The sequence below is a fragment of the Pteropus vampyrus genome, unplaced genomic scaffold, assembly GCF_000151845.1.
Source record: "Pteropus vampyrus isolate Shadow unplaced genomic scaffold, Pvam_2.0 Scaffold348, whole genome shotgun sequence".
NCBI classification, from domain to species: Eukaryota; Metazoa; Chordata; class Mammalia; order Chiroptera; family Pteropodidae; genus Pteropus; species Pteropus vampyrus.
This window is the reverse complement of record NW_011889129.1, coordinates 1237573-1260016: the sequence shown is the minus strand read 5'-3', so window position 1 is coordinate 1260016 and position 22444 is coordinate 1237573. Positions and strand designations below refer to the sequence as shown.

At 42.7% G+C, this 22444-nt stretch overlaps 2 protein-coding genes across 4 annotated transcripts in view; both read left to right on the top strand.

Annotated features, from left to right (window-relative positions):
- The window catches only part of PKD2L1 (polycystin 2 like 1, transient receptor potential cation channel), a 30807-nt gene extending 18682 nt beyond the window's left edge, over positions 1–12125 (top strand). For both annotated transcript variants that reach the window (XM_011378841.1, XM_011378842.1), the window contains 14 exons: positions 3674–3801; positions 4252–4505; positions 5460–5684; positions 5846–6074; positions 6726–6896; positions 7078–7259; positions 7570–7690; positions 8545–8643; positions 8853–8974; positions 9810–9936; positions 10719–10837; positions 11079–11202; positions 11512–11596; positions 12091–12125. In XM_011378841.1, coding sequence (XP_011377143.1) covers positions 3674–3801; positions 4252–4505; positions 5460–5684; positions 5846–6074; positions 6726–6896; positions 7078–7259; positions 7570–7690; positions 8545–8643; positions 8853–8974; positions 9810–9936; positions 10719–10837; positions 11079–11202; positions 11512–11596; positions 12091–12125 — 2021 coding nt within the window. The remainder of the gene's footprint in view (positions 1–3673; positions 3802–4251; positions 4506–5459; positions 5685–5845; positions 6075–6725; positions 6897–7077; positions 7260–7569; positions 7691–8544; positions 8644–8852; positions 8975–9809; positions 9937–10718; positions 10838–11078; positions 11203–11511; positions 11597–12090) is intronic.
- Positions 12126–13550: 1425 nt separating this feature from the next.
- On the top strand, positions 13551–21538 carry BLOC1S2 (biogenesis of lysosomal organelles complex 1 subunit 2). 2 transcript variants are annotated; one of them, XM_011378840.2, is made up of 5 exons: positions 13551–13665; positions 14036–14152; positions 17291–17410; positions 18094–18198; positions 19551–21538. In XM_011378840.2, exons 1-5 carry the CDS (start codon positions 13563–13565, stop codon positions 19580–19582), a joined length of 477 nt encoding a protein of 158 aa, XP_011377142.2. In that variant the 5' UTR covers positions 13551–13562; the 3' UTR covers positions 19583–21538. The 2 variants fall into 2 exon arrangements, with proteins under 2 accessions (XP_011377142.2, XP_023378290.1); XM_023522522.1 differs by having other exon boundaries at positions 13590–13761.
- Positions 21539–22444: the final 906 nt, after the last annotated feature.

The following is a 22444-nucleotide window of genomic DNA, read 5'->3' as shown; positions in this document are numbered from 1 at the left end:
TGGAACTCATCTATGTCAGAAGATGATTTTTGAGACAGATATTTTTATACAATATCCATTCAAACCAGAATGAAGAAATTTAAAAGTTCTTTTAAGATAATGATATTCTGAGTTTACCAAGTGCTTTTGCAGTTAACCTCCTGACTCAGATATTAAACTCTTCAAGTAGAGTTTTCTTATAAGGAATCTTATAATTTTGCATAATCCTAACCATTCAGACTGAGAGTCAGGGTCCCTAATCAGAAGGATTTTGAGTGGTAGATATATTAGTGTAATGTAGAATAGTGGCTAAATTCACAGTCTTTAGAGTAAGGCAGACCTGAGTTTGAACCCAAGTTCTACTTGCTTGCTATATGATTTTTGGACAAATTATTTAATAACATTTTGGATCTCAGTTATCTGCATTAAATGCAAATGGTAGTTCTTACTTTGTGAAGGTTTTTCAGGATTACAAGAGACAGAGTATGCAAAACCCAATGAATAATAAGTATCAAAAAATGGTGGTTATTGTTATTGTTATTCAGAAACTATGAATTGAATCTGAGGCGGAGGTTAAAAGGCATGATATAGTTTGTCTAGGACTTAATTTCTGTCCAAGAGAAAAAAAAAATCAGATACTCTTTATTGGATAGTGAAACCAACACCTGGTCTCTAAATCCCCTTCATAGCATTCTCATGCTGTTAATGTACTGACATATTGATATTTAATATACTGACTCAAATTCTGACTCCTTCTAGCTCCCACCCATTCTCTGATCCAATGTCATGTTTTAAAATACACAGAGCAATTCCACTCTTTCACTGGATTTTAAAGGAAGGAACCAGGAAGGCCAGCCACTGCCCATAGCAGAAACCCCTTTGCTGACACTCTCAGAGGTGAAATGGATGTTTGTGAACTGGTCTATTTCATAATTGAGAGCACTAGTAGTTAGGAAGTCTTTGCCTTTTGGGGAGGCAAATTTTCCCTCCTGTAATTTCTACCCCTTAGATACATTTCTGTCATTGGAGCAGAACAGAATTAGTTTACGATGGAGGCAGGCAGATTTGCATTTAAATCCTGGCTCTATTAGTTTTTTATGTTGGGCAAGTTACTTCAGTTCTCTGAGATTGGAAAATGGGGATAATAATAACACCTAATACACAGGTTTGTTGTAGGATTAAATGAAATAATCACGTAGAGTACTTAGCATAGGGCATATAAGATGTTCTGAGTGTCAGTGGGCATTTGACCAGGTGAAACCATTTCTCTCAGAACACATAGTCTTTACTGTCTTGGATGATAGTCGGAGATGTTATGCTTGGATAAAATGTTGACAGCCAATTCAGAGTAATGTTAATTCTAAACAGTAACTTAGAATTGGAGAATTAGAGAAGAGACAATGCTATAGCAACGAGTACCACCTAGTGGCCATCCAGAAGGTATAAGAATTTAATCAGGAAAAGTTCCCCTCACTGACCATCAGTTCCAACTGGGCGATGGGCTCCCAGCAGACAGAAGTTGGATTTCCAGCCCATTTTCCAGATTCAGAAAAGTCCAGCCTGAGTACTCCAGATACTAAAGTTAGATAATCACAGATCTGAGTTAGAGAAAAGTCATTTATTGGACTTAATAGAGTGGAATGGGGAAATAAATGTGAAGTAATAATACTTCCTTCTTTGCCGATTCCCACCCCTGCCCTCCCTCCCCGCCGACCCCTGCCCTGGGAAAAGTATGATGTTGCTTGTGTGTAATCTGGGACCACATAAGCCCCTCTTTCTTCCAAGACTATGGACAAGCTCCAGTCCACCCAAGTCATTCCTTTTCCAGATGAGATGATTGGAAAAATATAGCCCAAGATTTGAAAAAGAAAATTCTTGAAGGGAATTGATCATGAGAAGCCGACAAATGCTACTTACATTTTTTTGGGTGTAATTATAGACTTAAAGAAAAGTTGCAAGAATAATACAGAGAATTCTTATACACATTCACCCTATTCAATCAGATTTCCCAAATATGAACATTTTACCATGCTTGTTTTCTTTTATTATTCTCATTCTCTCTCTCTCAGTCTCTCTCTCTCTCTCTCTCTCTCTCTCTTTCTTTCCCCCTCCCCGCTTTTTACACATACACAAACACTGGTTGGGAGTAAAATGCCCCATTACTCTTAAATACTTTAATGTGTATTTTCTACAGGACATTCTCTTATCAAAGTTAGAAAACTATCATTGATCTGGCATTATTACCTAATGAGCAGAGCTTATAATAATTTCACTAATTATTCCACTAATAGCCTTTATAGAAAAAGAAAAAATTATAGTCCAGGATATAATCCTAACTAAATGCACATAGTGTATTTAATTTTTGTTTTTCTTTGCTCTCTTTTAATTTAGAACAATTTTTTAGTCTTTCTTTGTCTTTCATGACCTAGATAAAATGTTGAGTAATCAAATAAATCATATTAACAAATTACAAGCTATAGAAAAAACCCCAAGAATCCATGAATTTATACTGACATACATAAATGAATAAGTAAGTAAGGAAGAAGCAAAAACTCTTCATGAAGAGAATATATGCAGAAAAGATGATGTAATGAGAAAATCACAACTGGACAACCATAACAGTAATAATCAGGCAAAATTCACCAAAAGATGCTAAAACTAGTAGGTGAAAGATTGATCAGTAACAGGATATTTACATAGTTTTAAAGTATTTCCCCACAAAATATGTATAATTACAAAGAGAAAACTAAGACTTTTACATTGGAGAAAGCTGGAAGATGCCATCATAACAGAGATCAAAGTTAACATTACATAATATGTACCTTTGGTATTCCTTGCCAAATGCATAACTTGAATTTAAATACAAGGGAACATCACACAAATCTAAACTAAGGGACATCTGTTAAAAAATGGCTTATAATCTTCAAATTCTGCCTTTAACCAGAAAGCTCTACTTGACAGCTCTACTGTATGTTGGGTGTTAGTGTGGTTGAAGGAGAACCAATTCTTCAGAGCAATGGCCAAGTGTTTTTTGATCTGGGGATGCTCTGAGTCCTCTCAGAAGGCAACTGTGCCCATCAGGATGTACCAGGGCCAGAGGTCCCATGCCTACCTCCTACAGAATCTGCACAGTCTGTGGCTGCAGAGTCACTGACTCCAGGGTCCAGGAGACCACATCTTTATTGTAAGGTGTTTAGCCAGGGCCTTGTAGTACTCTAGAATTTGAAGGCACATGCCCAAGGGCATAAATATGACAAATAAAGGAAGCACTACCTGCTGCAGAAGGTGAAAATTTCTTGACTCTGGGGAGTAAGAACTAGGAAATTAGCTGGTTCAGGAAAAGAAAAGTGAATTTTCAGAAAAACAGTATCAGAGACAATTTCTGAGTGTTCAGTCCTTCTGAGGTGAGTTGGGAGGAAAAGAGGAGACCTTGTAGGCACAACTCTTCCTTAATGCAGTCCCTAGTTTCCCCAATGCCACCATCAGCTTCCCTGGCCCATTCTAGGGGGTGAATCTGATGAGCTCTCATCTAGGTAGCATCTCTGGTCCCAGGGCAATGAGATTTCCTCTGTGTGTGTGTGTGTGTGTGTGTGTGTGTGTGTGCGTGCGCGCACGCGCGCGTACGCGTGCGCACGTGTGCATAAATGGAGATGGAAACAGTGAGCAGGACACAGCCTCTTGGGTTGGTTTTTAGTGACCTATGGAATGACAAGCTCCAGTGCCTATTACTACACCAAAGTGATGTCTGAGCTCTTCTTACACACCTCTTCGAACACTGGAGTCTCCTTCCAGGCCATCAGCAGCATGGAGGACTTCTGGGATGTGAGTATGAGATTGCCTCTATCCCTCCCCTCTTCTTCTCAATGGTCTACAGACTGAGGTCACAGGCCAGGGTTCAGGGATATTAGACAGTGGATGATGCCATATTGAGACCAAGGTCATTCCAGGATCAGGCTAAGTCAAAGGTTAAGGCAAGAATTAATGAGTCAGACTAGAGTTAAGGTGGAGGTAGGTGAATGATCTGGGTGATGATCATGGAATCAAGCCATTAGTTAGACCAGTATTGGGAGTCAGAGATAAGGCTGAATTTCTAAATGCATTTAAAATAAAGAGTAAGGCCACATCAGGTGTTCTGATAAAGGTTCAGGAGTTGAGGAGTCCAACAGAAGTAGGCTGGAGACAGGCTGCGGCTCAGGGAGTGAGGGCAAAAGTCATTCTAAGGGTAGGGGTCTGCGTGAAGCTGGGATAGGCCCAACCCAGCTCGTGGTCTAGTTTGCCCAGGGCCCACTACTGGACAGTTTGTATTGGACCAAATGGTACAACAACCAGAGCCTGGGCCATGGCTCCCACTCCTTCATCTACTATGAGAACCTGCTGCTGGGGGTTCCAAGGCTGCGACAGCTGAGGGTCCGCAATGACTCCTGTGTGGTGCATGAGGACTTCCGTGAGGACATTTTGAGCTGCTATGACGTCTACTCTCCGGACAAGGAAGAGCAGCTCCCCTTTGGGCCCCTCAATGGCACAGCGTGAGTCCCCTTACCAATGTCACAGGGCTTGCCCCTCTGAGCCTGACACCATCCCACCAAGGTTAGGGAACCACTTCCTCTGAGCCTTAAGGGGAGAGGTAGAGGTAGAGCCTTGGAACACTCAGGGGAAATGGGATGGGGGCATCTCTCTGAGTCTTAACTGTGACTGTTTGGAGACCTTGATCTGGATCACTCAGGAACAGAGAAGGTACATGAGCAGACAGAACCATAGCCTCTGGACTTGTTTCAACACATGGTCAGAGTCACATCTGCCCTACTCTGTAGGTGGTCCTGCCAGAGAAAGCATTCTTTCTTGTCCAGAAGTTCCTCGGGGGAATGGAGAATGAATGAAGCATTGACACTGCCATATAAGTCATGGTTGGAAGAGTCTGACCCTTGGAACTGATAGGGGGAGTAGAGAGGGGTCAAGTGTGGTTGGGGAATTAGGGAAGAAAGGGGGAAAAGATTGATAGGACAGGAAAGAAGAGGGAAGAAATAAGGGTCCAGGGGGGAAAGTTTGTCATCAGAACAGAAAATCGTGGGGTGCACAACCTCAAGAGCAGAAATGGTCTTTTCTGGGTTGTACAGGGACTATTCAGGCTGGAGTCAAAAGCTTGGGGCTTGGGTTTGTCATCCATATCCTTAGGTAACATTATGAAAAATTAGGAGAATTATATTTGAGTTTCAGTTCTGCCACTAACTAGCTGAATAATCTCTGACATTTCTGAGTCTTAGTTTCCTCATTTGCAAAATGTGAATAATGTTTACCCTCAGTTCTCAAACAGTTGTTAGTATCAAACAAGATAATATACGTGAAATATACATATATATGATTTGTATATATAATATATGTGAAACTGTAAAGCCCAGACAATCTTGAAGTGTTGTCATTGCCTTGGGAGATCAGCTTTAGCTTGGGTCAGATCTCTGCTCAGATGGCTTCTTCCTTGGCAGGTGGACATATCACTCACAGAATGAGCTTGGGGGCTCCTCCCACTGGGGTCAGCTCACAAGCTACAGGGGAGGCGGCTACTACCTGGACCTTCCAGGAACCCGACAAGGCAGTGCAGAGGCACTCCGGAACCTTCAAGAGGGCCTGTGGCTAGACAGGGGCACTCGAGTGGTCTTCATTGATTTCTCAGTCTACAATGCCAACATCAATCTTTTCTGTGTTCTGAGGTAGGTCCCCTTTCCCCACTGCATCTCTCCATCCATGCTTCCTGGTTCCCTTCTCCTCTGCTGGAGACTCTTCCCTAAATGTGTACCATGTGGTGGGAGAGGGGAAAGGAAGGGATGGGAAGAACTATCCTAGCCCAGGCCCCACCAGTCGTCTCCTTCAGACTGGTGGTGGAGTTTCCAGCCACAGGAGGTGCCATCCCATCCTGGCAAATCCGCACGGTTAAGCTGATCCGCTATGTCAGCAACTGGGACTTCTTTATCGTTGGCTGTGAGATCATCTTCTGCATCTTCATCTTCTACTATGTGGTGGAGGAGATCCTGGAGCTCCACATCCACCGGCTTCACTACCTCAGCAGCATCTGGAACATTTTGGACCTGGTGGTCATCTTGGTGAGAGATAAGATATCTTGGACTTGGGATGTATTGGGAGGAGAAGGGGAATCTACCCTGACAGGGCTTCCAAGTTCTTTTCGGAGCCCTAAGTCCTCCTTATGACTTCTGATCAAACCCCTGTATAACAGCTCCCTGAGCAAGAGGTTGATGCTTCCCTGTCCCCACCCTGGGAGAGCCTTGTCTCCTACATCCCCACTCCCTCTAGTCTGTGGTCTAGGCCCTGCTCTTTATGTACTTGATATTCTGTTCTTCTCTTTCTTGCCTTTATGACCTATCCCCTTAAAACTCCTTGTCTTCTCTCTTCTATTAAAATATTCTGCCTCTTTATCTTCATCTCCTTTCTATTAATAGGACACATTAATTTCCCGCCCAAGGCTAGAAAGTGATGGGGGAAATAAAATTACTTGGCTCTAGTTCTTTATGGCCCTTTACAACCCATGAATTTGCTGCTGACCCCAGAGCCTTCTCGTGGGCTTTAAGACATTCCCCAATCACCCTATGCAGTTCCATTTGAACCTGAGATAATCAATGACTCAGCAGCAGAGGATTTTTTCCCCCACCTGTCTTACCTACCCCTGTGACTTCATCGTTGAACTTCCCTTGAGATCCCACTGACTTCTCTGCCACCTCTAACCCCTGTGATGACAGCTCTCCATTGTGGCTGTGGGCTTCCACATATTCCGAACCCTCGAGGTGAACCGGCTGATGGGGAAGCTCCTGCAGCAGCCAAACATGTATGCTGACTTCGAGTTTCTGGCCTTCTGGCAGACACAGTACAACAACATGAATGCTGTCAACCTCTTCTTTGCCTGGATCAAGGTACCCTGGGATTCCTTGCTTCTGCTCTGCCTCAGGGCACTCACTCTCTTTTCCTCAATACTTATCTCATTTTCCTTGTTTGTTTTGGCAACTCCTGTGGCTTCCATAGTCCCCTGGTGTGGACTGTTCAAAGCTTTTCTCTTTTCTTCCTTAATCACTTGGTTCAACATGGTCCTTCCAGATATTCAAGTACATCAGCTTCAACAAAACCATGACCCAGCTCTCCTCCACACTGGCTCGCTGTGCCAAGGACATCCTGGGCTTCGCTGTCATGTTCTTCATTGTTTTTTTCGCCTACGCTCAGCTCGGCTACCTGCTTTTCGGGACTCAAGTGGAAAACTTTAGCACTTTCATCAAGTGCATGTGTGTATCCTGCCCCATTCACTCCTCCGTGGCCCCTCATCCTCCAGCTCCATGGGTGTGTGTATCCTTGGGGAAGCTGGGTATACTTGTGTGGTTGAAGCATCTGTGTGAGAGTCTCTGCAGGCCCTGGTGTGTGTGTGGTCAAATATCTGTGCACCTCACTCTGCCTCTGTCAGATTGGGTTGGAGGTGCAGGGAGGGGTCTGAGTTCACCGAAGAGCAGTAGTTAGGAAAGTGAGATGGGGGTATGGCTTGGAGTCAGGGATATCGTTAGCTTAGGCTCTGGGTGAAGTCCAGACCTGGTCTCTCAGTTTCACTCAGTTCCGGATCATCCTTGGGGACTTTGACTACCATGCTATAGACAATGCCAACCGCATCCTAGGACCTGCCTACTTTGTCACCTATGTCTTCTTCGTCTTCTTTGTGCTCCTGGTAAGGGTCCCTCTGAGAGGAGGGGATTTGGGAACTTGAGGGATAGAAATGCAGAGGGCCTGCAGGGTGGGGTTTTGATACTTCCTATGTTCTGCATTCAGGATTATGACGGGTTTCTCAAATCAGGGATGGGGTGTGGAGGCGGGGGCAGTCTCCTGAGAGTTGGCTAATGTGGTTGGTTAGTGTGGTCAGCACAGATAGTTTGCACAGTATAAGGGAATCTGCAGGCTCCTTCACTAAAATCAAAGCCCTATCCTCCAAGGATGAAAAGGGAGAGAAAAACATCTCATGAGAAGTGGCTGCACCTGGAAGTTTCTACTCCTATTCTCCAAGACTTCTCTTCCTCTGGGGATCTCTGGCTATTTCTTCTGCTACTGCTTTGTATTTGTTCTTTCTCCCCACCAACCCTGAAACATCTGGGTTTTATTTTTATGAACAAAGCCAGCAGGTTTCTTTATTTGATCAATGCATGGGGATACAGATATAGATTAGGAGTAGATGATAAAAAGAGCACAATTATATTCTCATCTTGAAAAGGTTCTGGCTTCAGTGCTTGGTGGGCCCTTATATAGAAGAGGTTTGTGGCATATGTTGCAGTATTTTTCTGGCCAGATTACTGCAGCAATTGAGTGAGGACACCTGGTTGATGAGGGAGCATGATCTATCTCTAACAAGACTGTGCAGAAAGGCTGGACTCTGGGGCCCCTGGGATGCAGGGGTTAGTGGGCTACAGAGCTGGGATCAAAAGCACTGGCTCCTTTAGAACATGTGTCTAGGAAATTAACAGAGTCAGTGGGCTCAATGCTGTTAGTGGGTCTGGGGGTGAGGACATACATCTCTGCTTTATCCTCTAGAACATGTTCCTGGCCATCATCAATGACACATATTCAGAAGTCAAGGAAGAGTTGGCTGGACAGAAGGATGAGCTGCAGCTTTCTGACCTCCTGAAACAGGTAACTACTCAGTCTCTTTGAGCTACACATCTGTAGCAGGGCCCAGGTCCAAGGCTCTGTGTCCTTGTCTGTTCTGACCAGTATAGGGGCTTGTGCCCTTGTGTACCTTTGACCTATCCCTGGGAACCTGGCATCCTGTTGGTAGAAGTGGGGGCAAGGGATGGTGAGGAGGATGTGAGAACTGGTGCCTGTTTCCTTTCTTCTTCTAGGGCTACAACAAGACCTTACTGAGACTGCGTCTGAGGAAGGAGCAGGTTTCAGATGTGCAGAAGGTCCTGCAGGGTGGGGAGCAGGAGATCCAGTTCGAGGATTTCACCAATACCTTGAGGGAGTGAGCAATCACAGATCTAACTTTCTTTGACATTGGTCTATAAGTTCTTGACCCTCAACCATATATCCGTTGCCTCTGATTTTGGTCTATGGACCTCTGACCTTGGCTAATAGGCCTTTGTTCTTGGCTTATAGGTCTCTGATCCTGACCTTCAGAATTATGCCCTTGGTTTAAAGGTCTCTTACCATGTTCTATAATGTTCTGGAATTACTGAACCAATTCTTTAGGACTAATGTAATAATATTATTCCGTAATCACTGTATTTATTCCTCACTCCTACATAACTCTGATCTTGGTTCCATGCTCCCCGACAAATACTGGTCTATTCCCTTAGTCATTTTCTCCCTGCTTCCCTGTTAAACATATTAACAAACACTGAACAAATATACTATGAGATCAGCTGTAGGCTAGCCACAGAATAAGAAGCAGTTGATCATTGCTAAGGCATCCAGTGAAAGATAGGGCATAGCAAGAGGTGAGGCTAGAGAAATGGGCAAGGACTACATTGGAGAATCCTCAAACACCACTATGCCATCAAAAGAATAGGGTGCCTGAGGAATTTTAAGCAGGTAAGGGGTATATTTATAAAGATTAATTAACTCTGGTTGCATTATAGAGGATGGATTTCAGGGATAGGAAGTAAAGCAGAAACTGAGGGTGGGGGGTGGTTATTTAGAAGCAAAAAGATTTCTTTGGAGTAAAACTTCTAAACCTTGAAGATCCTGGCTTTCCCATGTGGTTCCCTTCTTCTCAAGAGAGAGTCCTGTCAGAGTCATAATAGAGAGATCACAGACACAGCATGTCAGAAGTCATTTCATCATCCTATTCTCCTCAGACTGGGGCATGCAGAACACGAGATCACTGAACTTGCAGCTGCCTTCACCAGGTTTGACCAAGATGGGAATCGTGTCCTGGATAAGAAGGAGCAGGAACAAATGAGACAGGACCTGGAGGAGGAGAGGGTGAGCTCAGCTGGTTGGTGGAGAGGTAGTATAGGAAATTGCTTACCCTCTCCTCCCTGTCAACACGCCCAGAACACAAACCCTAACTGAAAACCCGACAGATGAGCAGGAAAGGATTCTCTAGGATAGCAGTTCTCAAATTGCTGCACATTAGAATACTCTGGGAGTTTTAAAAAATCCTCATACTCAGGCCATGCACCCTAGACCAGAATCTCTTGGGTGGAGGTAGTTTCAAGGTCCAGACATCAGTACTCTGTAAAACTCCCCAGGTGATTCCAATGCATAGCCAAGGTTGAGAACTATTGCCCTAAAACATAGTGTTAGTGGGAAAAGGACCAATTGCCCAAGAATCCCTGACAATTCCCTTTGAAGACTTGCCTTCTTCTTGAGATTTTCAAACTCTGATCCTTAGCTGCCTCTACTCAACCTGCTTTATCCCTATCTAGTAGACCAAAAAGTCGAGGGCAGGAGGGACAGCACAAGAAATTTTGGTACGGTCCCTCCTCTCTCAAACTGAGTTGGCTTCAAGTGAACACATTAATCCAGGCCTCAAGGAGCTTATGTTTTGTTTCTTTGGGAGGCGATTCCCTCCCAGAGGCTGGGCCAGCTTTGTGTTCAGCACTATCCCTCTGATTCCATTGTCTCCAGAGTTTTAGAGGAAAGGGAATAGGAAGAACTAGAGCCCAAGGCCTGGTCCTGACAGCCTATTAGGCCAGGTGATGGAACAGAAACTGATGGCTTCCCAGAGTCATCTTCTCTCTGACCCCTGACTTCCTGATCAGGTGGCCCTCAACACTGAGATTGAGAACTTGGGCCGGTCCACTGTGAGGAATCCACAAGGCGAGTTGGATCGAGAAGCTGCCAGAGCAGATGGCTGGGTTTCAGGAGAAGAATTCTACATGTACGTGCAGCCTGGGGCCCAGGGCTGACTGTGTTTATATCATACCTTGAGCTTCTTTCTACAACCTCTAATCTCCTGTCCTAGCACAGGGAGAACTTGTCCTTTAATTCTCCCTACAAGGCTGAGCCTTACCTTCCTTGCACCTATCCAGACACATTGTTCTGTCCCCTATGCCCCTGTAGACACCTGGATCCCCAGACACATATTTCTGCTCCTTCGGTCTCTCTCAAATCCTGCACAGGCTCACAAGGAGAGTTCTGCAACTGGAGACTGTCTTGGAAAGAGTTGTGTCCCAGGTTGATGCTGTGGGCTCAAAGCTAAAAACGCTGGAGAGGAAGGGGCAGCTGATTTCCTCCCCTGGCATGGTGAGTGGCCCTTCACCTGGGTCCTCTTGACTCCCCACAGCTGAACCTTACCATCTGTTCTACTCAGTTGATGGAGGCAAAAAATTTTTGAGAGACCTATTTTTCAGGTTCTTGGGGCAACATGTTCTCTACAGTAGTCAGTGTTATCAGGGGAGGTGAGGTAGGGAAAAAGCCTAAAAGTAGTTGCTTTGGCCTCAGGGCTGCCTTAGCCTCTAGTAGATGGTCTGGAATTGGAGAATCAGATCCAGATAAAGGAAAGTGGGACACAAAGTCCCCTTTCTAATGACCTGTCCCATTTTCTTCCAACAGGGAGAACAAGGCATTTGGGAGCACCTTCAACCAGCTCCAGCTGTGACTCTAGCCCCCTGGGGAGTCCAGGGTGGGCAAGAGAGTGGTGAGGAAAGGGTCCTAAAGCATCAGACAGCAGGTCCCTCTCTCACTGTCTCCCCAGAAGGCCACTCTGCACATGCCCTTCTAAGCCAGCACTTCTAAACCAGCAGTTCCCACCACCACTACTGCTGCTGCTGAGTCCCACCTTGGGTTTGGCCTTTTGAGCCAATGTTTCTGTGTGTAGCTGGGCATCATACTTAGGCTTCTTACTCAGTGTTTCTGTGTGTAGTTATGTAGCTCTTTGTAGCTCTGTGAAATAACATTTCCCACTGGGCCTCTCATTCCCTATGCTCTAATATCTATTGCAGCGACTTGAAAAAAAAGTCAATAACAAACAATAACAGTATGGTAATGACTTTTCCTAAGCACCTGGATAGCCATGATTTGTGAAAAAAGCAGAAACCAAAAGAATAGCAAATTGCTTGCCAGTGAATCTTTATCCTTTAATGCATTTAGAGATCTGCTGCTAGCACCTACGGAGTTCTTGTCTTCCTATAGAGTTTGCCTGTAAAAGAGATAGGGAAGCCCTATAGGAGAGGAGACTTTCTCACCTGGGGAGATTACAGTGTTGCAGAGGAGTTAGAGTGACAATCTCCTCAACCTCCTGGGGCGAAGTTCATGAAGGCTCAGTGGAGGAACCTGCTCTCGACATCCTGCTGAACACTGGGAACTGAGGGGGCTGTAAACCAGCATAAAGATGAGGCCTGAAAAGACCTAGGCAAAGAAATGAACTCAGGATTTAGAGATCTTTAGACTAATATGCGTTGGGCTCTGACTCTGTTCTCCCATGGGACAGAGCGGTTTTCCTGGTGACTATCAATAAAAAGCCTTAGGAAAATCAGTACTTTGTACTTGCTTCTGGGATTGTCGGGGAAGAGGAGAAGTGGAACTGTGAGCCATCTTTGTACTTGGGCTGGGGAAAGCTCATCCCTGCTGGGAGGTCTAGAGTGGAGGCAGTGACAATGTGAAAGAGATGGGTTGCCCCAGGAGTCCCAAAATAAGAACTTCTGGCTCATAGAAATGGTTTGAACTGGTGGGCACTATGGTTGTACCATTACAGACTGGAGACAATGACCTAGGGAGACCTGGTTCTCAGGGTAACGAGAGTAAGGTAGCCCTTACTCTGGGGTGGGGGATAGCTGGTGTGTGTGTGTGTGTGTGTGTGTGTGTGTGTGTGTGTGTAATGTGGGAGTGTGAGGAGCTGCAGATGTAAGACAACCAGATATAAGACCAAAAACTCCTATACTGAGATTTTGGCTGTACAGGTCCGCATCCCAAAACCTGCTATAAATCCCCTTTCCCTTCCCCTGTGACCTTTATCTCTTTCTCATTTTTCATCACCCGTTGCTCCCCAGTTGATTTATATCCACTCCCTTCACTCACCCAGTTCTCCCATTCCATCAAGTACACTCTATACACCCAGGAGACTTATGAAACAGCTAAATAGTGAAGATAACCAGTGTATCCTCAGCCCTAAAACAGCTACGGTCTAAGCTTTCTTACAGAAAGGCTGTATCAACCGAAGAGAAGTAGGTGCCAGCCTGCAGCTTAAGAAAAAGGGGCCAATAAATTAATCAAGACATTGGAAGGGAGAGCATTTCGGCTCAGGAATCAATGCCTGAATGTTTCCCTAAGTCTGACTGAGACTATTTTCAAAAGCATGGATTCCCTGAGCAGTCTTTGGTGACAAACACCAGCCTGGGTAACCTGTCTACGGTGACTTCGTCAGCAGGCCAGCCCCAAGACAGGTGATGAGTCTTACTAGTGACCCCTCCAGGCAGTGCCCGCAGTTTTGAGCGCATCCTCAGTTGCAGACGTCGCGACTCTTGGCAGTGGATCAACTCACAATAGCCTTTCTTAGCTTCAATTTTGGCTTCTTACTTACATTTTATCACACATTATCGTGCGGCATGACTTAGCCGGAGGACAGAGCCGCAAACCCAGGGCTAGTGGGCGTGCTCCAAGTGCGCATGCGCATGCCTCCCAGACCCGGAAGCAGCGCGGGGACTAGCATGGCGGCGGTGACGGCGGCCGAAAGTGTCCCCGCGACCCAACGAGAGGAGCCGGTTCGAGGTACGCAGAGTCGATGGGGAAGAAGTGTTCAGACGGAGGCCTGGGGCTCCGGGGAGGGGCCCCAGATGACGGGGTTTACCTGGCAGGAGCCCACAGGTGGGAGGGGCGTGCCTATGTGTGAGAAAGTGTCTGTCAAGGCGTCTGAGGTGGTTGGTCGCGGAATCGAGTGTGAGCTGGGGCGGGTGCAAGGGAGCAGAATTGGCGTGTCAGGTGGGGCAAGGATGAAGTGAGGCATTTGAAACTATGGCATATGGAGAATGGAGCCGAGTTGATAGAATAAGTATAGGTGGAGGGATGTGGGGAGAGAATGCTGTGGCTGGATTAGGACCAGGTATGGAGCAGGACACTTACTCATCCTCCTTTGAGCCAGACGATGCCGCCGTGGAGACAGCTGAGGAAGCAAAGGAGCCAGCTGAGGCTGACATCACTGAGCTCTGCCGGGACATGTTCTCCAAAATGGCAACTTACCTGACTGGGGAACTGACAGGTGAGGCAGGGCCTGGATAGATTCGGGTCGTGCATCACTTGTTGGAGTTACGGTTTGGCTTGGGGAGACCTGGGAGGTGCTTCAGCAGCATCAATCTGCAGCTTCCTCCTTAGTCCCATGCCGTGAAACATGTCTGTCCGAAGTTTGGGGAGGTCATGAATGCGAAGGAAAGAGGTCCATTTCTTTACTGGAGAAATTCACAAACTACTTTCAGAAACACATAAGAATAATTAATCTAACTCGGCAGGCTTTCATAGTGTAGACTAAGGCTGGGAAAACCAAAAGAATTAATCAAGAAGTGCTTCCTTGCAGGAGGTGTATTTTGAGCAAGGTTGTGGAGCAAATGAGTGGCCAAAAAGGGGGATACAACTAGTGAGTGAAATGGTGTCAGCAAGCAGCTTGTTTGGCTAAAGCAGCTGTATTAACTGGGGCAAAGAGAAATGGAATTGGGGCTTGAGGAGTGACCTGCAGATTTAAGGACCTTTTAGGTTGATTTGAGGATTTGGTGACCCACCCTTTAGGACACGATTAATTTTTTGGTCCACGGTGTATTTTCAGGTGAACACATGATCTATGTGGAGGAGAGTCAAAAAATGAAGTCTGGTCCTCTGTGGCCTCTCATAAGTTGTTATATTGTTTCACTTCCCCAGGAAATTGCTGTGAGCTAAATTTAGGAGCCAGATTCTATGAGAATAGGCTTGATGCAGAATAGAAGGGCTTATGAGTTTCTATAAGTCTGATTATCTATCTATCTATCTATCTATCTATCTATCTATCTATCATTTCTGAGCAAGAGAAACTAAATAAAAATTTTGACTCTTTAAAAATTCTAAAGATTTGGCAATACTAGTCCCTTTTAAATGGACTAATGCTATGTAGTTTGTCCCCACCACTCCCTGTTTTCTCCCTTTTACCGAGACCTGGTGTCATTTGCCATTTATCATTATTCCTTGATTGTGTTTTTAGTAGTGATACAGAAAATGATTTTCTGCACTAACATCTCTATCAAAATTTGTTAAGTAAACGATAGACTACGATGACCACATAGTCCAATAAGTGGGAAGGATCTTATTTTTTTGTGGAAGTGAATGATCTTATGTGTTTAATATGCAAATACCTGTCTCGCTTCACTCATTTACATAATCTGGCTGTCTCCTAGGCATTTAGCTCTCTTACCCTTGTTTTAAAGAGACTAATTCAATAGTAGTGAGCATGGATATGGAGGAGAGAGACCCGAGACAGATGAGCGACATTTCAGATGAAAAGTAATGATGGTCTGTGACAGAGTGATGGTAAAAGGAATAAAAAGGAAGACATGGGTGCAAGAACATTACAGAAGTGGAATATATAGGACATGTTAAAGTGGGTATTGAGGGACTGGAGCAACCTAAAATGTGTTTGAGGTTTTAAGCCTGGGTGGTGCCATCAACCAAAATAGAAAGTTGGAAAGAGGAGCGATGTTTAGAGTGAAAATAATACTTTCAGTTTGGCACGACTGATTTTAGTTATTACCAGGACACCCAGGTGACTTGTATATGTGAGTACGGAGCTCAGAGAGTGATCAGAGGAGGAGAAACAGATTTGGGAGTGCTGTGAGCTGAGGCTATGCAGAATGAAATTGGCAAAGAACTTTGGGCTAGATAGGAGGGCCTTGACTAAAATCTCAGAGAATGCCAGTATAGAGCAATTAATTTTTTTTTAATTACAATACTTACAGTACCTAGGTTTCCAAATGATTTACTTATTAAAAAATTAATTTTAAGTAGGTTGTAATTTCTTCCTGATTGTCATTCTTACTTGCATAAATGCTTTTTTGAGTTTGAAAGGAAGCTAGCATGACCCTGGCAATGCCATGGGAATATGCCATCCATGTAAACATCAGTCATATGTCGCAGTTGAGAAAAGTTGAGAACCGATAGTCAAGGAGGTTGGATAAAAAGATCTGGCATAGAAACCGAAAAAGAGCAGTTAGAAAGAGATTAGAAAATCAGTGTAGTGTAGTATACAATGCTATAATGGCCAAGGGAGAATTTCATGAAGAGAGATCATAGTGTCAGATACTGTAGAGAGGTTCAGGAGGATAGTAACTGAGAAAAGGCTATGGATTTCATGCTTAGGAGAATACTGATGACCTTGGAGCACGTAATTTCTTTGGATGGTGGGGCCACAGACCAGAGTGCAGGTGTTCACATGAGTAAATGGTGAGGAAGAGGAAGCAGAAAGTATACAAGCTCCTCTTTCAAAAAGGTTAGCAGTGAAGCTCCTTTGCTTTTCTGAGAAAATGATGTAAATGTAGCAGAATACACTTGATCTTAACCAAGAGGTGATAGATGTAGCAGAATAGAGTGAGTGCTTTGGGGCTGGAGGAAACCTGAATATATATGTAGATAGAGAGGAAGGTCCAGGATAGAGAGAGAATTTGGAAATGCAAGAGGAAGTATCGAAGAGAGGCTTGGAAGAGAGGCCCTGAAGTGGTAGAAGGATTTGAGATCAAGAGCACAGGAGGAGGAGTTGTCTTGGCAAGAACAGGGGCACTTCTGCCTCTTGGGAAAATACTAAGGTACAGAGAAGTTTCAAAGTGAGGCAGAAAGTTGAGGTGTTTATGTAAGTGGGCTTGGTTTTCGGGAAAATTGGAGTAGAAGCCATTCGCTTTGAGTAGGACTGGGGAAGGGAATTGAGAATTTGAGAAGCAGGCAGATAGTTTGGAAAAGTCAATGCATAAAATGCAATATAGAATCACACAGTAATAAATAAGTTACTAAGACGTGGTGAGTTCCTAATTGATTTTACATATATTTATGATGCAGTCCCCCAAATTACATGTTTTCATACTGTAGAAATACTAACACTATTTATTTCACTTTCTTTTCTTAGGACATAAGTTTAGCATTTCCCTTTCTAACCCAGATTCTGAAGTTTGTGGCTCTTATTTGGTTTAAATGGTTTGCTGATTGTTGCCTGAATTTCTGCTTAGACATTCATAGTATACAGGCTGAGTATAAATGTCATAGGTCAAAAGTGACCTGCTCCTTTGACATTCCCTAAGTCATGCCTTGAACTACCATTTAGCCTATAATTCCACATTCCAGTGATTTAAGACAAATCTTAAAGGCATCACATATTCTGTTTGTTTTAAAGCCACCAGTGAAGACTATAAGCTCCTGGAAAATATGAATAAACTAACCAGCTTGAAGTATCTTGAAATGAAAGATATTGCTGTAAACATTAGTAGAAACTTAAAGGACTTAAATCAGAAGTGTAAGTAATAATTTTTAAAATTAAACATGTTTGTAATAAATGTTCTCTTGTGCTTGGGGCTATGGAGAAGGAGAAGGAAATGAGCCCTGTCCTCAGGGAGTTCATTTTCTGAAAGTGAATTGCAAAGCTAAGGTGAATTTCTTCCATTTTGAGGAGTAGCATGTTTTGGTGGTATGGTTATTTCTATTTTTGAATGTTGATTTGATCAGTTTATTTCTAGATAGGGATGGAGGAGAGGAAGGATGGCCAGATTCTCGTGAATTGATTTCACAATGAACTCCAAAAAGGACTACTTTATAAACAGAAAACCAGACATCTATAAATAGAAAATCCTAATCTAGACTGGTAGAATATATTTTTCCATTAACTTCTATTGTGTTCCTTGTCTCTAGGGCACCCTTTCTTGGTCTGGGAGTACCCAAGAAACGGAATCAGTTACGGAAAGATTGCTTGAGGAGCAAGGAATTTAAAAGAGACAGGAGATGAAAGAGACTTGTGTTGTCTAGGTTATAGTCATGCATGATCAGCTAGCTACTGTCTTCTAAAGCATTTGTCCTGTTAGTGATCAGAATCATGTCACCCCTAGTGTGTCTTATGTAGAGCTAGAGAGACACTAACATTCTTACTTTTCTATACAACTTGTGGAGGCCATGGAAACATGGGGTCTGTCCTTGTTTTTAAAGATGCTGAACTGCAACCTTATCTGGATCAGATCAATGTAATTGAGGAGCAGGTAGCAGCTCTTGAGCAGGCAGCCTACAAGTTGGATGCGTATTCAAAAAAACTGGGTAACCATTTTTATTTGTTTTGATTTAATAAGAAATGCCAGTATGACCTTAGCTAATATTATAGTTAACATTTATGGTGTGCCTACAATGATCTAGTTTCATCCTCACAAAAACCTAGTGAGAATAATTTTTTTAAAATAATAGTAATAAAAATAACATTTTCTGAGTATTTAATGATATATCAGGCGCTGTTCTTAATGCTTTACCCGTTTATGTTTTTTATCCTCTCATTAATCCATGAGGTAAGTACATGATTTTTATCCCCATTCTATAGAGGAGGAAACTATGGTTGAAGGGGCTAAGTAACTGTGAGGATACAAAGCTAGTATGTGGAAGAGCTGTATTCCAAACCACCTCTGTTTAATTATAATTTCAAGCTCTTAATTGTGGTTTGGCACCAGATTTTAAAAATGCAGATACATACGTCTTCAAAAACAGCGTAGTCATTCTAGGGTTTTCTTGAAGGTTTACTTTTCCTTTAAGAAAGAAACTGATACCTTTTTTTTTTTTTTTAGGGGGAAACTGATAGCTTGTTAACTGGCTATGACTCCTATAACCATGATTAAAAATAACAAAGTTTTTATCCTAGATATAATTTATTTTTTGCATCATTGACAATTGTTGACTACTTCAAGAGAGTAGTTTATAGCAGACTGACGGTTGACATGGGTGGTGATTAACAGTTTCATTGTTCACAATTAAATTTACTATATGGTGCCTGTGAACCTTACTATGTAGAAGGCATTTTACCCAGTGCTTTCAAGGTTTTAAAGAAAAAGTGAATCTATTACATTAAGAGCCCTATTTAATGGTCTTTTAAATCTTTGTATCTTTCAAAATTGCTTTCCTAGAGTGAGGGATAGGGATAAGAAAATAAAAAGTGAAACATACATTTACACTTCCTGAGAGTTCCAGTCTGTCTCCCAGAGGGTGTCTGGGATAGTGCCTGGAGAGGCAATGTCTGGTGCCTAGTAAGGCTCCTGGTGGCTCAAGGGCCAGTAAATCTGCTTATTTTTGGTGGAACCATCTGATCAGGTGCTGTTGATAGAGTTAGAACATAGTGAACTTATATTGGGTTCTCTATTCTATGTGTGTGTGTCTGACTCCTTACTTTAAGCTGTGCACATCAATGATATTTAGACAGATATCCAAATATCTGTCCTTAGCTAAAATAACATTTATGGTATGCCTACAGTTTGGATACAGTTTAGACAGCTGATGAGATTGAAACTAACACACTTTTTAAAAGTGTAATAGACATTTTTGAATTTGCTCAGAAATGCTAATGAAAAAGTATCTTTGTAAGAGCCAGTTTTTAAAATATAGCTTTCTCTCCCTCCCCACCCCGGCAGAAGCCAAGTACAAGAAGCTGGAGAAGCGATGAAAAACTTATTCCTGTGCAGCAGTCTTTTTTAATATGGAAAATGTTTTATAAGACCTGAATCCTGAGGCTGATGAATTATTAAAACTCCTCAAAAGGAAGCATGCTGGCCGTCCCAGAAACATCCCACCATTCAAGTAATCTAGAGGACTACTCCTGTATCCCCAGAAACTTACACTTATAACTCCTTACCTTTTACTTGAATGCTTCATTATCCAATCAGGACACAGAGCCTCTCAAAGTTCAGGATAAACCTAGGCTTGCCAGTTGAATCAAATGAGAGGGCCTGTTTTTTCTACATTATTTCCTTTCCTTTCCTTCCCTTTTTCCTTCCCTTTTTCCTTTCCTTTCCTTTTTCCTTTCCTTTTTCCTTCCCTTTTTCCTTTCCTTTCCTTTCCTTCCTCCCCCTCCCTTCCTTTTTCTTTTCTTTCCTTTCCTTACTGGATTACCAGTTTATTATAAAAGGATGTTAAAGGATGTGAATCAACAGCCAGATGAAGAGATACACAGGGCCAGGGCCAGGACAAAGGTGCTTCTGTCCTTGTGGAGCTTGGGGCCCCAATAAGGTGGCACATGGAAGCATTCTCGTTCGCCAGTGTAGAAGCTCTCCCTCTATATTATTTTCTTAAATGGCTGGATTTTGAGTTACTGGATAAATGGTTGTTTTTTCTGTTAATGATGCTAATGTATTGCTAACAAGATTCTAAATTAAAAAAGGAAAACGAAACAAACTTGGTCTTTATAGTTTATCACTTTGTGAATGTCAGTAATTCGCTTTTCCGTAACATTGCAAATAACAGGAAATCTTAAAATAATTTCAGGCTAAGTCTTCTAGGCTGAGCAGAAACCATGAAAGGAGTATTGAGATAGCCTGCTGTATGTGATGGGCCCCTCCTGTCTCTTCTATGTGTGAGTCAGATGTCTGGGGATGGATGACACCTTGACATGTTCTCCATTTTGGAAATGTGATAAAGACAGAGGATATGTGTGTGTATGTGTGAGGTGGGGAGGTAGGGCCATCATTCACAAAATAAAGCATTTTATAAAATATCTTCCTATTTTTGTATGCAGTGTCAGGGGGGCTCCTGGGGACCTACTGGTCTTTTTTTTCAGACTAAAGATATCAGTGGATGGAGGATATAGACTGACCAGTCTGGTTTGGAAAACAGGCGGCCATTTTCAGAATTGAGTGTTAGCAGCTAGGAAGGTGACCAAGGTCCCCAATTCTATCTCCAAAACAGTTCTTAACTTTCTGTTATTTCCAACTATCTCCGTTCCAGACCACCATTGTTTATTCTCTGCTCCTCTGGACTATTTCACTTATTTCTGCTCTAATCTTTATTATTTCCCGCCTTCTCCTAACTTTGGGCTTAGGTTGTCCTTTTTCCAGTTCCATGAGGTATATAATTTTAGGTTGTTTATTTGAGATCTTTCTTTTTTCTTAATAGAGACATTATAGCTATAAACTTTCCTGTTAGAACTGCTTTGCTACATCTATAAGTTTAGATATGCTGTGTTTCCATTTTCATTTGTCTCAAGATATTTTATTTTCCTTTAAAATTTTTTTTGGTCCATTGGTTGTTCAGGAGTTTGTTGTTTAATTTTCATGTGTTTGTGAATTTTCCAGTTTTCCTTCTGTAAATGAATTCTAGTTTCATTCCAGTATGGTTAGAAAAGATACTCGACATAATTTCTATTTTCTTGAAATTGTGGGTACTTGTTTTGTGGCCTAACATGTGATCTATCCTGAAGAATGTTCCATATGCGCTTGAGAAGAATGTGTATTCTAAAGCCAGACTTGGTATGCTTACAAGGCTCCTATTTTTTCCTTTTTGTCAATATCATTTTGTTATTTCTCTGACACATTGTGTTCAGCTATCTTGTTACACCTTAATTCCCACGAATGAGTTTTCTTTTCATAAGCTTTCCACTTTACAATAAATTATGATTTGTAAGAAAGTTTTAAAGATAATACAGAATTCCACAGATGAATTTTCGTATCTTACTGTTATTTCCTCTTCCTGAAATTGTTATCGATCCATGTTTGGCAAACTTCCACTCTTCTTCAAGATTCAGATTTGATATCTGTCTTCCTAGAGTGATATAGTTAGGTTGGGCTAGGTTAGGGCCCAACATTATGCTGAGAACTTCCTAGCAGCTCAGTAACTTCAATTGCCTCGAAATAAAAAATCATAACGGATTCCTTTTTGTCATTTTCCCTGGGCTGTGCTGTATTACCTATAAAGTAAAAATGCATGCTTAGTATGCCAGAAAAGCAGGGCATTGATATTTATGAGGCAGGGAACTTGATATATCCCAAAAAGACATTGGAGAAGTTATGAGGAAAACCAGAACTTTGTTCTTCTTAAACTTATTTTAAGTTTTAGTTAATTTTGAACTGCTTGTCTGCCGTTGGTGAGTCTTCCATGCTCTTCAGTTGTCAGGAACGCTCACCTTTGCTTCCATTTCCTTACATACTATTGTCTCCTACCAATTGGCCTGAACTTTCCAGAGAGTCAATATCATGAAAAAAACCAAGAAGGTAGGTGAGCTATTGTAGATTAAAAGAGACTGGAGATAGAACCAAATCCAAATGTGAAACTTGACTGGATCCTGAATGAAAACAAAAGGTATGAAATAAATTTGGGGGTGACAAAGGAACTTTATGGATTTGGGTTAGGTGATATTATTGAATTAATGTTTATTTTCTTAGGTGTGTTAGTGTTATGATTATGTAGGAGGATGCCCTTATTCTTAGGAAATGCATGTAGAGGTATTCCTGAAATCTGCCATTTACTTTTAAATGATTCATTGAGAATAAAAATGCTTGTACACCTTGAAGGAGAGAGGAAGGGAGAGAAAGGG